Raw genomic sequence first — 15,528 nt, forward strand, 5'->3', positions numbered from 1 at the left:
GACTGCATAAAATACTTACATGCATGTGTTATTAATAGCATCATCTGGGCAGTGTCCTGAGCAATAGCACTTTAAAAAAGGCAAGGTATCTTCTGGTGCTAAGGTTACTCCATTTTCTGATTTTTTCTGGTCAGAGTCCGATTTCATCCCAGTACCATGAAGCATACTGTCTAGATTCTGCCCTGTATTCAAACATGAAATCTGTGAATAAACCATTTCTGAAAAGCTAATTCTTTCAATTTCAATTTCCAATGAGAAGTTTCTAGGTTTTCTTATTACAGTATGACAGCTACTGTGTTTAATTAAAAATGCATTTCATTCATACATTTAACATTTGTTAATAACCTATTATGCACAGCGTAACCGTCCCAGGTATCGTGGGACATATGGAGAGGACTATGTCACAAGTTTTGCACAGTGGAAGATAATGTGGCAAAGGTAGAATATGGTCATGACTTTAAGAAAGGTACAAAATGAGAAGCGATTTCAGGGAAGTCTGAGATTGTTTCCAATCATTAAAAAAATACACAAATATGTTCTTAAACTCCTTGGCTCAAGACTTGGGACTAGCTTAAAAAAAAATAAGTCCTTTATTTGTGCTTCTACGTGGAAGTGCAATTACTAAGCATCTCGCTTTGGATTTTAATTGCTTAAGTGAGGGAACTGCGAGAGCAAGGGGACTAATCATATTATCTGGTGCCTTTCATCTCAAGGCCATTGGTTCAAATCCAGCCTATGCTGCCAGAAACTGAAGGTTACTGTAGGGCAGTAGTGAGCTTATGAAAACAGAACTGTGTTCTTGCATTAGAGTCAAGTAGCCTCAAATGACAGATACTGTCATATTTGGTACTGAAATCTTTCAGGCTGAAAGCAGAACGGAACTAAAACGTTTTAGTAATTCCGCCCTCTCTCCGAATCAGCTGAAATTGGCCAGCCTATTCCTTGTATGGCTGACCTCCAGGGAATAGTATGTAGAGCCAAACAGGTATAAAATATTAAGAGAATTGTGTATAAACAACATTTCATTATAAATGCTAAATAAGTGGTTCAAGCATAATGTGGACTTGACTTCAGGTCTCCTACTCCTCTGCCATCCTGCTCCTCCAATGTGGATTTGACTTTAAATTTAGCCATACTGGTAAGATGAACTATTGAAAAGAAAAAGTAACACACAAACACACACTGATAACAGGAAAAGAATGTGCTAATTTTTTTAGTGACTCCATGGATTTTAATAATTTTAATAATCTTCATTTAACCCTTTAAATTGATAACAAAGCTTAAAGACCTCATTTACGTCAGGAATGTCAACTGTAAAAAGTTAACAAAAGGGCAGGATGTCCAAGAACAGAAGAAATCCACTAGGCTAAAAACGAGGCAAACTGGATTGTGGTCTACTATGGTCCTATGATGGTCCCACCACAGTTTAGTTAGCTGGATGATCATGGACAAGCCCTGTCACTTCTTCAGACCCATTTACTCAGTAAGACAGCAGGACTAGAGGCCACCTGAAGTCTATTCACCAGCTTTAAAATCCACTATAATAACAGAAGGAAGCATTAATTTAAGTATAGAGAGCAAATGGTAAATAATATACTACATGCAATTAATTTTTCAAATATCTAGTGATACACAGAAAAAGCAGTATAGTGTGGTAGAAATGACATGGAAATAACAATGTGAAGGTAAGGGTTCAACTCCCAAATATATCCATAGATGTTACTCTCTGAACCTCTTCTATCTCTAAAAAATGGTGATAATAATTCCTGCCCAATTCAACTCAAGGTTATATATAGATGAAATGAATGTATAATAAAGGGCTTAATTACATATAAAATAGGGTACAAATGAGGAAATTATTTAATAACAAAGATCATACTAAAAGATCACCAATACCTAGAATATTCAAAGTTATATCCTGGTTAATACACATAAATTTCCCAAAACACTATTTGAATTTAGGAAATTAAAAATCTTAATTATAATAATTTGCATCTGGGGTTTATATTACCTCAAATATTTATTTAACAAAACATTAATTAGAGGCCAGCTATGTGCAGGCAAGTTACCGATTGCTGGAAATTGATCTGGTCCTTGAGAAAAGGGGAAGGACAATAAGCACATAAATAAACACACTGTGAAAAGTGATATAATACAAAGGTAAACAAAGGAAGGAGCCTGTAACACAAAGTCGGCCTAGGTGTCAAAAGCAATGAAAACTAAGCTGTATCTTAAAGTTATAAGATCTCCCTAAATAGAGGCATGGAGGCAGAGAAAAATTACTAAGCAACAGCCTCTCTGCAGTATCTCCCTAGGTGACAGCACCCATCCTACGGTCTAAACAAATCTCCTTGTTGATGGTTCCTAGATTTACCCCTCCAGCCTTGAGCTGCTTAAGTAATCTCAAAATTAACTTGTCCAAAATGGAACCCGTTAACGTATCTCCTCAAACCCATCTCCCCAAGTCTTTTGGCTCAATCTCCAAAATAGATCTCAAGTTTTTCCACTTTTTTCCAACTCCACTGCTACTACCTGGTCCCATCATGCTGTGCCACTTCTGAGATAGGAATCTCTACACTCACCTCCCTACTTCTGTTCTTGGGCCCTCCCATCCATTTCCCACATAGGAGCCAGAGTTATCTTATAAACATAAATCTGATCCTGTCACTCCCTGCTTAAAACCAATTAATGGCTCCATATGCACTCAGAATAAACTCCAACCTCCTTCACCATGCCCACCGCCAGCAGGATTTGGACCCTGTGTACCTCTCCAATATCAACTCACAGCACCTACCCTCCACCATGCTCAGGCATGCTAGCCTTCTGTCAGTTCCTACAATATGCCAATCTCTTTCCACTCACTAGTCCTGTGTTTACAAAGCATAAAATTATGAGGTCTGGGGTGGGCCGAAGCTATAGGTTGTATTTCAAACAAATACATGCAAAAAAATACTTAAAAGTTTACATGCTCAAGTGTAACAACTGAGAAAAAACCACAAATATATATAAATACAGAGATGAATAGCTAAAAGATACAAGTGACTATATATAGACACATTTATACCACCTTCCTTTGTCATTAATGGCAATTTTTGGCATCAATGATCTTACAATTTTTTTCCAGATTAAATAATTTTTCTTACTTTCCCAGTCATCTATGGTCTTCCTTTGTACAAAGCAGAGAAAGTCCTCCCCCTTCCTTAAGACAGAATGTCTAGAATAGGAATCAGAAGGCAAAAGGTAGGAGAGCTGGAGAGACCAATGGGACATCAATGCTTTGCAGGTACAAAGTGATCAGTAACAATTCTTAATCTATGTGCTACGGAGTGGTGACTACTAAAGGTGGCTTCCAAGTTGTCCTTCTGAATAGGAGTTTATATAGTACTTATCCAATTTCTTCTTCATCATTGAATACTGGGTGTGTTGGGAACCAACAATTTCTCTCTTAGGTACCCACTGCTAGACCATGAACAGGCCCATATGAACCTGGTGGACAAGGTTACATACTACCCAAAAGTCCTGGATGAGTGGCCAAGTGCATTAAGTGGATAAACCTCTGGGTTATATATACATATATATCTTTGAGGAGGAATTGAGTATTTCCACTGACACGAGCACTTTTAGCATATGCAAGCGAGAAGGGTATGTATGAGGTTAGGTAGACAGGTGTGGTACCCTGCAACAGATGCTGTTAGGTGTTCTTCTTCCCTTTACCTTGCTAGCCACACACACACACACACACACACACTTTTTTAAGTATAGCACAGCCCTACCCTCAGTAGAGACAACTGTTTTGTCTAATCCAACAATTTTAGTTCCAGTCCCCTTGCCACTGCTTACACAAGAGCATAAATTAATTCTGGCCAATAAAGTTAGAAGGAAGTCCGCTGCAAAAGGAAGGGGAAGGAAGAGGAGAGGTGCCTGGGGAAAGATTTCTTTACCAATTAAAAAGAGACACAAGAGACATCGATTCCCTCTTCTACCGAATGCTGTCAACTCAAATCTGCCATGTCTACATGGGATCTCTGGCCCCACAGCAGCCACATTGTGGCCATGGAGTGAGTTAACCTAGGGCTAAATTAATAGGTGGAGGAGAACACAGTTGAAAAAGAGAAAGAACTTGATGAGAGCCAAGGAATTAACTTACTGAAGTCCCCCTACCATCAGACTTCTTGTTTTGTAATACAACATTTTCCTTATTGTTTAAGCTATTTTGAATTGGGGTTTTTGTTGTTATTGTTACTTAAGAGATGAAAACACCTTAACTGACAGAAGAGAAAGAATCTGTTCCAGACTCTTTAAGTTGTCCCAAGGGTATCTATTTTCCCTATCTTCCTAACTGACCAAACTGATTTTGTCCGGCGGGACATGTGTCCAGCCATAAGCAATGGACTTAGATTAATCTAAGCTGACTGTGACGACCCCATCTCCCAGTTTTCCAGTAGCCCTAGCAACTGTCTCAGTTTATCCAACAAAACACAATAAAATCTGCCAGCAGAAGGCTGGTTTCTGGGGACATTTTGCTTTCCTGAAATAACATCCAGTTGAAGTCAATGCTGACCCTTTCCCCATTTTTCCTTCCTCCAATGCAGATAACAGCAGCCGTTTTGTAACCATTAGGGAAAAGCCAAGAAAACTACAGATGTCAACCTTGACACCTCAACTACTGAATGAGCACCAGCAATATCTACCATCTACATTAAAAAATAAATCTACTTGTTTAAGTCACTGTTTGTTGGGTAATCAGTTTCTTAAAGCTAAAATCCATTTCTAAAACTTGTGACCAAGCCAAAAACAAGGACTAAATAGCAATTAGATGTTAATATCAGCTGACTCGTTCTTTGTTCCAACTTGAATAACTTTATCTCAATGTAAAGGACTTAAATCTTTATCAAAACATCTAATGCTCCAAAAATTCCTGTTTACATCTAGGATACATATTATTGTTTCTACTTTACAACTAGGAAACCAATAATATGGAGAAATTTACTTTCCCAAGACACAACTGAAGCTAAAGTTGAAGCTAAAGTCAAGTTATTTCCACTAACACCACTTCCAATCCTTAGTAATCTCTAAGAAATAACATTTTCTTCTACATTGGTTTTGGTTTTTTTAAGACTAAATAGTTTTATTTAAAGCAACTCTCAAACTAATCTTTTTGAAAGGAAATGTAACAACATTTGGCTATTCATCACAGAAATGTAATTCTTACCAAGATTTTTCACTTACACCTGATAACTAATTACCAGTTTATTTCATCTAATAAAAGTTTATTACAGAATAATTTGAATCAGAGTGGGGAAAGAATTTTGAATTACATTGCCTCTGTGTGATCTATAGATTTTTTTTTAAATTTAACATCAAATACTAATTATCTGGGAGTGAGGTAACAAATATGCTACTATTAATTTAACTCATCTTCAAAACAGCTTTGGCTGAGGCTGATCAACAAGACATATAACAAGAGCTGTTAAAATAAAAGTGTTTTATTAAATAATTTGGTATTTCACCAAAAAAAAAGTGGCTTTTCGAAGAGGGCTCTCTGTATTCTGAGCAAGAAAATACTAAAGGTATCAATTACACCTAAGACAAAATATGAAGCTACAGATTTTATTTTTATCTTTCAAATGAAAACATCAGGGGCTCCTGGGATGGTTCAATAGGTTAAGGTGTCTGACTCTTGGTTTCGGCTCAGGTCATGATCTCGGGGTCATGGGGCTGAGCCCCACATTGGGCTCCATGTTCAGCAGGGAGTCTGCTTGGGATTCTCTCTCTCTCTCAAATAAATACATTTAAAAAAAAATGAAATTGTCAAAAAATTTGTGCTGTTAATTGTATTTCTTGCTAGTAGTCTTTATCACTCTGAACAAAACTTTATGAAAGAACAATCTGTGATGACATAAACTTAAGAGAATGAAGATACCCAATAACTTTAAAATCCTTTTGCAAGAGTACTCTCTCTTCAGTTTGAAATAATGTCCTAATTAAACCATCTGGGGAAAATCCCATGTGCAAATATAGCCCATCTGATCCTCAGAGTCATCACAATAATTTCCTGTTTGGGAATTCCAAGCTACGAACACAAAATTACAATGCTGTTCATAAATAAAACTTTTGAGTATTCTATGAAGAAATTTTAGTATTTAGCACATACAAATGCAACTACCTTTCTGAAGTTTTTTAATGATGACAAAATGATTTTTTAAATTATTTACATTTATTCTGTATTGTATTTTAAAGGAGAAAGGAATTTTAAAACTATGTCTTGAGTACCTATTACCCTGTGTCTTAGTCTTACTAGGACAGATACTTTACTTTATACTTTATCTCATTTAATCCTCACAAGACTTAATGTTGCATATCATAATGCCTATGTTATGGATAAGAGAACAGATTCAGAGAGGCTGAAATTTTACAAATATTTGAAAATGTTTCTATCACAATCACGTTCAAAATTACCTGGCATGTATTTGTTCTTTGCCTTTTTACTTAAAAGTTATGCTGGCATATTGAGCCTAAATGTTCAAAAAGGCACATGAGTAGAAGAAGCAGTTTCAAGAATGGGTATTTTAAATATAGAAATGAAATAATGAAAAAGATTACTTAAATGAACACTGATTTACCTTGAACATAAGAAATGATAAACAGATAGGCTCCCAATAATTTGATGTAAATATACAGCTGAGTCATTGTTCAATTTTAATGTTTCCTGTACAGTGTCACCTCTAATAACTGGTCTTGTTATGTCACTAATTTAAATGACTTTAATTCAAGGAGATTTTCTTGCAAAAGGTCTCAATCACTTGACAATGACTCCAACTTCCACTGCTTTCTCTTGATTCCTGAAAGATAAAAATATAAAAAAGGTAATGAATATAATTGAATTCTGGAAAGTTTTCAAAACTAAGAGAGAAAAACAAATGCTCAAACATTCCTTTAAATAATGAAATACATTTTGGGGTGGGGAGAGGGAGAGAGAATGGGGGGAGGGGGAGAGGGAGAGAGGGAGAGAGAATTTTAAGCAGGCTCCCTGCCCAGCATGGAGCCCAATGTGGGGCTCAATCTCACAACCCTGGGATCATGACCTGAGCTGAAATCAAGAGTTGGAAGCTTAACCAACTGAGCCACCCAGAAATGAAATACATTTTTAAACATTAAAGCTATCTTTATTTACAATAACAAATAGGCACTGTAATTCAAAAGCTTAAATAATTCAGTAAATAGATTGTCACCTCTCCTGATCTCAGATTAAGCATATGTAAAACAAGTACACTAAATAATCCCAATAGTCTTTTCTGGCTGCTCTAATTATTTTATTAGTAACAATTTCTAAATATATGAAGAATAAAGCAGGAAAAACTGAATTTAAAATATGAAGTTATTCATCAATCATCTTTCAAATCCTAATAGATGTGATAAAAACACCTCAAATCTTTGCAATAATTTATTCTATAGAAGAGAAAGCCTAGCTAATCACACATATTTAAATAAGCAGTGTGCTTCATCATTAAAGTAACAGAAATATATCTTAAAATTATTTTCCTAAAATATTGCAAATCTGGCTCCATTATTATAAAATTGAGCTTTTAATATGGATAATGTGAAATCTAACCTCCCCAGTTAAGATCTGGCAATTATAAAATAGTTGAAATGGGTAACAAAAAACCCCCCACTATTTCGTATATAGATGAATATAATTCTTTCTCCCATCCTATTGGTTTAGACGATTCGATTTTATTGATTTCAGCCTAAACTATTCCTGAATGAAAAAGATTTTATTTAGTCATGACTTAATTACCCCTAGCATGATTTCTACCACAAACAACCTGAGCTTTCTATTTTATCAACCTAAGAATTTTTCACTTTACTTAGCTCTTCAAAGGCACTTACAGTATTGAGGAAATAAGGTTTATAGAGTGTCATTTATATTGTGCATTTTAATATCTGACTTCTAAAACGTCTACAATTTCTCACTTCTCTACTATAAAATTAAATTGCTTCCCATCTACAGAATGCTGAGACAGTAAGACATAAAATCTAAAATAATTACAGAACAACATCCATAATGTGATTTAATAGCATTTCTTGGGAAAACTCCCTTCTTGAAATTACACAATTGTGATTCTAGGGATACTTGTTCCAGGTTTCAAATTCAAAAGCAGTTTGCAGTATAATTCCAACCCTGTTTTCCCATCATTATTTCTATTTGCCTACTAAGTATCTCTACTAGGATTACACAACACTCGTCTAAATTAAATGCATTAACTTTCCTTCTTAACCCTCTAGGCCTGCCTCCTTCTCCTGCATTTGCTATCACTGAGGAAGGTAGTGCCATGTCTTCAGTCACCCATGACAAAAAGCCTGGCATCATTTCGGCCTCTCCTACTAGCTCCGCCTGCTCCATACCGCCACCCACTCACCAAGAGCACTTTTTGGGTGCCTATAATACATCAGTGCAGGGTGCTAGGATACAGACATGAGTATGGCAGTCCCCGCTGCAAGGAGCTCCTGGTCTTAGGTGAAACTGACTGCTATGACTGGTTCCATCTTCCAGAGTCATTGTTTCCTCATCAATTTATTTAAAGCTAATATGTGGTCTAGTCTCATTAGAGGGACAGCCAAAGCATCCTGCAGAGCAAGTGAGGAGACTTTAAGCACCTGCCACAGTCACAGTCCCTTTCATTGGAAGGGGATTATGTGTGATTTCTTCCCATAAACATCTGTGACTGCTATGCTGGGCACAAGTTCAAATCTTGATCTGCCTGAAATAAGTAACCTAACCTCTCTGGATGAGTTTCCTCATCTGTAAAACTGAAATTATATTATTAACTCGTAATTATTTTAAGAACTAAATGAGGTAATAGCTAATACATATTCACCTCTAATTATGTACTAGCACCATTATAAATGCTTTGAATATATTAATATTATCAAATCATCACAACTACCTTGTGAGATAGGTGCAATTATTATTTTAATTTTACAGATGAGGAAACTGAGGCAGGCACAGTTTAAGGAATTTACTGGTAAATGGCAGGGCTCTAATTCTAATCAAGGAGATCTGATTCCAGAGTCCATGTGTTAACTGCTACCCTAGACTGCCCTGCTGGATATTTTATGTATGTTACACATAATTATATATTATAAAGTAGGAGAGCCTGGTATAGAATAGGTGCTCAATAAAGTCTCCTCCTCTCATACATGTTTATAACATGGCACAGGAAGTAACAGGTGTGATCTACAATAACTTGTATAGAGAACAGCTATCAGCCAACAGAAGACTAAAGGTAAAATGGCTTCAACTGCCTCAGTTGTAATCCAACAATGGAAAGCCTTAATCTTTAAAAGAAAAATAGTAGGTTTTAGCTGACTACCAGCTCAATATGCATCAGTGCTTATGACAACTGCTGAGACATGAAGGCAATCTTACCAAGCAGGGACGGAGGCCCACTGCTGTAATCAAAGAGGGTCACCACCTTACTTTATTCCACCTGGTCAGGCCTCTTGAACACTTTAGAGAGGAATGACAGGAATGCAAAGGATAGGGAAATGACTACACTTGAGCTTACAACTCAAAGATCGGGGCCTTTGCTCACAGCATATCAAAGGAACCAAATGTGAATGCACCTCTGTCAAGGACATGACAGACAGGACGGAAAGGAGACTAGACCAATTAAGTGATTCATCGGATTCCTTCTAATGCTCAAGTCCTGCAGGAACAGTGTTCTTGCCACTGACTATTAATTTATTTCCTAAATATTTATTAAGTACCTATTATATACATGATTCTGTACTAGACAATGAGAATAGACTGATGAGGGCAAAACGGACCCAGCCTTCGTGGAGTTCATAGTCATTAAACAAGACAATTAAGATAGTCAGGCACTAAACAAGACAGTACAAATCATATGTAATCATAACTTGTGCTAAGTGTGAGGAAAGAAAAGTGCCAGGTCCGAGAGAGGCATGGGGTAGTGACCTAATCTCATCTGGAGAGACTAAGGGAAGCCATGCTAAAAAGTGACATTTAAGATGAGATCTGAAGAATTAGAGTTAGCCAGGTAAAGAAAAGGGGGTGAGTTCTAGGCATAAGGAACAGCCTGTACAAGAATCTTGAGGCAGAAAAGAGCAATGGAAGAATGGTATTTCTGAAATGGTGAGAATAAGGGGTAGTTGATGGGATGTGAGTTTGAAGAAATAGGAAAAACAAGGACCAGATCAGAGAAAAGTGTATGAAAGATCTGGGATTTAAATCTAAGTGGGATGGGAAGGCAATTATCTGGTTTCTATATAATGGACTGGAGGGGACAAAAGCAGAAGTAAAGAGACCAGTTGAGGACAGTATAGTAGTTTAGGAGAGGGACAATGGTGCTTAAGAATGGGTGGTGGTGGTACAGTGGATGGGTTCAAGGTCTATTTCATAAACAGACTCAACAGGGCTTAGTATTGGATTAGATTGTGGGGTAAGGGAGAGTGAGAGTAAAGAAGATCTCTGCATTCCTGGCATGAGCAATTACTGGAATGAGGACAAGCAGATTTTGAAAGGAGTGAAGAGATCAAGAGTTCAATTTTAGACATTTGAGATTACCCAAAGGGAATGTCTAATGGGCATGAAGTTTAAAGGACACATTGGGTACTGAAGATACAAATCTATTACGTCAACAGCATAGAGTATTTGAAGCTATGGCTTTGTATGAGATGGTGTTCTAAGAATGAAAAGAGAAGAGGGCCCCAGAACACCAACATCCATTTAAAAACTGGATTAATAAAAGCATTAACACCATATATATTTATTTGGCACTCACTGATAAAATAAGTTTATGGTCTAGAACCTATCATGTGCAATATTAATGTAGTGTATATTACCACAACTGGAATATAAACTAGTATTCAACAAGTGATACTTTTTCACAGGTTAAAAAAAACAACAACAATCTACCAAAAGATCATTGTGCTGATCTAAAATATGTCCACAAGTGCTCTGACGGTACCTTCAATAGGTAGAGCCTACTTCTCTGCCTAGAATTCCCACTGGTTTTAATGAGTCACTTCTAACAAATAAAATGAGATGGAGACAACAGAGTGTGACTTCAGAGACTAGATCATAAAAGGCATTTCCAATTCCACCTTGCTCTTTCTTGAAACACCCACTTTGCGGGAAGCTAGCTTCCATGTCATAAGGACACTCAAGCAGCCTTCCAGAGAGGGCCACGTGGCGAGGAGCCGAGGCTTCCTGCCAGCAGCATGTGCGTGAGCCATCCTGCACATGGATGCCGCAGCCCCAGGGAAGCTTTCAGGTGACCACAGCTTAACCGGCACAATTCATGAGACCCTAAACTAGACCCATCCAGCTAAGATCCTGGTGGATTCCAGACCCTCAGAAAATGTAGGAGATCATAAATGCTTGTTTTAAGCTGCTAGGTTTTGGGGTAATTTGTGGGGCAGCAACAGAAAATATACACTGCTATATAATATAGTCATTATGAGAAATTTGCTAAAATAATAAAAAGCCTAATCACTGTAAATTATTGCACAGCCAACCAAAAAACAAGAGTCTGGAAAGCATAGTCAAATCAGAGCATAACAACAGAAGTATAAGATAGTCACAATGCCCAAAGAACTGGTATATATAAGTAACATCTTTCTTTCAAAGGAGTAACCAAAAGTATGTGCTTTCTTTTAAAATTATCTCAACAAGTAAGGTTCATTTTTGTGGGGAGAAAACCATCCCTAGTTCTACTCTCTATACTGTTAAACACATGCCCTTTTTAACTATGAGTTCCAGAATGATGACATCAATTTTATGTTCTAGGTAGAGGCACTTTTCATGTAATATCCTGGCAAATTTAAGAGAGTAAATTCTGATGTTAAGTCTACGGGTTTCAAATATCAGCTCCAGTATTTATTTGAGATGTAATCTGGGAAAAGTTATTCAAGCTGTCTAGATCTCAGTCTCCTTAGCCACAAAATGGGAATGATAACTACTAACCCAAATGAGTTAGCATCGTGCATCTCGGTATTAACCATTCAGTAAGTAACAGCCGTCCGTTGTTACGGTTGTGATTACTGTTATTAGTAATATAAATACTGATGACTTTCCCTTTATTTGTCCCATCATAATAACTGTTTCTGTGATCATGACATAGCAAAACAGTAACCATATTTTACAATCATTCCTGAAACAGAGTATTTTATAATTCTAACATCTGAAAATAACATTTTTTAAATTCCTGGAATAACTCATTGGAATTTTTATATTAAATTTAAAATACCTAACCTTGCAAAGCTAAGGATATAAGGAAACACAGACCTTTGAAATGCTACATGATCGAAATTTCAAAATGATGCTGGTGTTTAAAAGTTATTTTTAAATATTTAGTTCAAATAGACATCTAAATAAATTTATTTTCCATTGCTATACACATAGATTGGTGCTGTTTGTTCTTCAGGAAAATAAAACTAAGGCAAATTATTCAATAAAATATAAATAATTTCTTTTTAAATAAAAAATTACAAAGCTTGGTAAACAAATACGGCTGAACCAATAGTTCAATCAGAATAAAAAAAAACAGGAAAAGACTGAAGTCAGCTGAAAAAACAGACTAAAGTCATTCTTTCCTCTTCCCGTTAAGCCCCCCACCATTAATTTTTACTTTCTAGTAGTGAGGTTTGGGAATTTTCAACAAGCTGGCCAGCTGCCAATTCCATAAAGTGGTGAGGAGCAAACTCCCCCTTCCAGGGATCCCTCCCCCTAGGCAGCTCCAGGCGCCTGGCCTGACAAGCTTTCTGAGAAGGACTAGACTCACTGCAGACTTTCTGGCTCCACAGCCATTGTCTGCATGGCTGCTTTGCTCCTTATCCAGAGCTTGGATTAGCATAAGAATATTGTCTTTTCTCTTAACCAGCAACCCATCCATTTCTTCCCCATTTCCATCCTCTACTCCCATCAATCCCTGAGCTAATACATACACAGACAACTGTGGTAACACCGCTCATGGCTATTTTTATATCAGTGTGAAAAACAATCTCACCCAAATCTAAACATAAACCCTTAAGAAAATAACATGCTTAAATAAATAGTTATGTAAGTTTATCTGTGGTAATACACAGGAATCTCACCAAAAAGTCTGCCTTGGAGGCTGTGCTGTGAGAATTTGTGATGGGTGAGACATTCATAATGAGGTCTTTTGGAAAGTCTGAAAAAGGAGCAAAGAGAACCAACCAAGTTCCACTTTACAGAGACATTTCTAACTGCCATGTCTTCAACACCTTGAGGTCACTAATTTCATCGCCACCACTGAAATTACTTCCTAACTAGACTTAACCTTTTCCCAACACTCCATTATTTATTCAAAGCAAATTTAACGCATTTAACCTTTGTATTTCTGCTAAATCATCCCCTCTTTATTCAAAACCTTTTCACTTTCCTTCTGAGCCAAACACAAGTATGAATTCTCCAGGAACAGAAAGGCAAGACAAACTAGTACAGCCTTATACATTGCAGATGCATTTATACGTCCTATATCCCACACCAGGGGCCTCAATATTAGATGCACAATAAATGTTTCCTGGTTTATCAAGTATTTTTAAAAACAGGAGATAATCTATTTTTAACCAACTTTGTACTACAAATCCCCAACCTAGTTACTCCAAAGTTTTTTTTGTTCGTTTATTTCTATTAAATGAAAAAGCTCACAAATAATTAGAACTAGATTATGCTACACATCAATCTTTGGCACATCTGCACTCAGAAGAGATTCTAACTGGCAGCTGTGCATTGAGGGGGTCTGGGTGTTGTTCTGTCTCGCCCCTGGAATAAGCACAAATGACCAAAAAACAAGCAAAGTGGTTGCAGAGATGCCTGGGAGGCACAGCGTTTGGTCATCCCTGTTTAGGTGTATTAGGGGTAACGGTGAACAATACCATCTCTGTTTTCTGCACAGTATTTTTACACAGATAAAATCAGTATAAAATGGTGGTGAAGAGTTCAGAGTCTAGCATACGACAGATCTAGGTCTTCTGTACTGATTAAATGAGGGAAACTCATAAATATTATTTAGTGTTCACTTCATGTTAGCGTATCACCATCTTTATAATTTGCAAATTAGTTTTATGTGCATTATACCATCTGTATGACCCTTACGGGAAGTAAGATTATCCCTACTCTGACAGAGAAAAGACAGGCTCAGAGAGCTAAAGCGACTTGCTGAATTTCATATAGCTAGCGACCTGAGGAACAACTAAAACCCAGGTCTTTGACCCTAAGGGCCATGTTTTATCAGTCGGTACATGAGTAAGTCCATCATAAAGTAAACAGGAAGTTATTTTTTATTGAGCCACGTAAGATTTTATTTCATCTTCACAACTCTGCAAGGAAAAAGTGAAGCTCAGCAGAGTTTCGAAACTTGCCCAAGATCACACAACCGGTAAGAGGCAAGTCTGTTGCGACAAAGCCCAAATTTCACTCACTAATGCAAAGTCAGAAGCCGGGAGGTAATGAGAAAAAAACCCAAAAGTCGTAGGCTCCTCATTATACACCACTGCTGCTCAGAAAGAGAAAAAACTCTCAATGCTCTACTCTGTGGCACTGAGCTGGGATACTGCTAACATGTCTTCTACCAGCTAGCTCCCTCACAGGCTCTGCCAGCAGGGGACTAAGAGAAAGCTGGAGGAGGGAGAAGGTACTTGCTTCTTCCTCACCTTGCTGTTCCCTGTCAACCACCTGAGCCACACCCTCCGCAGAGGCAGCAGCAGTTCCTAGTTTCCAACTTGCCGCCACATTTCCAGAACCAGCCTCATGGCCCACATTCAGACCCAGGGGTGCCGGCACCTCAAAGTCTGAGAGCCAGCTCCTCAGGACCTATGCTCTGAGCTCCTCAGGGGCCAGCAGCAGCCGGGCTCTGAGCTGCCTCCACAGGGGCACACATTTCTCCAAGCATCTAGGTTCTGAAACCTCAGTCTCTTCGGGGTGGTAGCTGCTTCTCACAATGACCATTTCTGCTTACTCCCAGTGCTCCACTGGCTTTTTCAATTCTCTAATAACTGTGTAGTCAATTCCCTATACCAAATTCTTCCTGTGAAAACAGCCACTGTGGTTCCTGACTGGGCCCTGATTGATACAAATACTTCTAGTAAACAGACCTCAGAGAGTAACAGACTATACACACACACCACGCACATATTTTTATATATATTCACTTCACCAAAGCCAACAACATAGCTAACATTTCCTAAGTGCTTATAAACTGCATTTTAATATATATATTCAAAGAGTTCTAAGATATTTTGACCTTACAAACAAATTCTTCTAGACTCAGCAAATTACACTTCTCGTCCCACAAATAATTAAAACCTATCCAAGTTAGAAGTTTGTTCAGGATAGGCTGGGCTTTCTATTCTAACCTATGTGACCCAAAGTCAAAATGCTTGAAAGAATACCAAAATTTGGTTATCAAAAGATTTCTCATTTCCTTAAGCAACACTACATGTAATCAAAGACTTTCACTGTGGCCAAAAAACTAATTCAAA

The 15,528-nt window shown here is 37.5% G+C and overlaps 1 protein-coding gene across 10 annotated transcripts in view; it reads right to left on the reverse strand.

Annotated features, from left to right (window-relative positions):
• Positions 1 to 15,528, reverse strand: part of BMPR1A (bone morphogenetic protein receptor type 1A) — a 146,947-nt gene that overhangs the window by 36,384 nt on the left and 95,035 nt on the right. For all 10 annotated transcript variants that reach the window (XM_073878718.1, XM_073878713.1, XM_025880814.2 and 7 more), the window contains 2 exons: positions 6,624 to 6,842; positions 20 to 182 (listed from right to left, as the gene is read on the reverse strand). In XM_073878718.1, the coding sequence (XP_073734819.1) occupies positions 20 to 182; positions 6,624 to 6,690 (230 nt within the window). In that variant the 5' untranslated portion in view covers positions 6,691 to 6,842. The remainder of the gene's footprint in view (positions 1 to 19; positions 183 to 6,623; positions 6,843 to 15,528) is intronic.

Source organism: Callorhinus ursinus, unplaced genomic scaffold (genome assembly GCF_003265705.2).
Source record: "Callorhinus ursinus isolate GAN/ISIS: 27379988/994484 unplaced genomic scaffold, GSC_fseal_2.0 scaffold31, whole genome shotgun sequence".
NCBI lineage: Eukaryota > Metazoa > Chordata > Mammalia > Carnivora > Otariidae > Callorhinus > Callorhinus ursinus.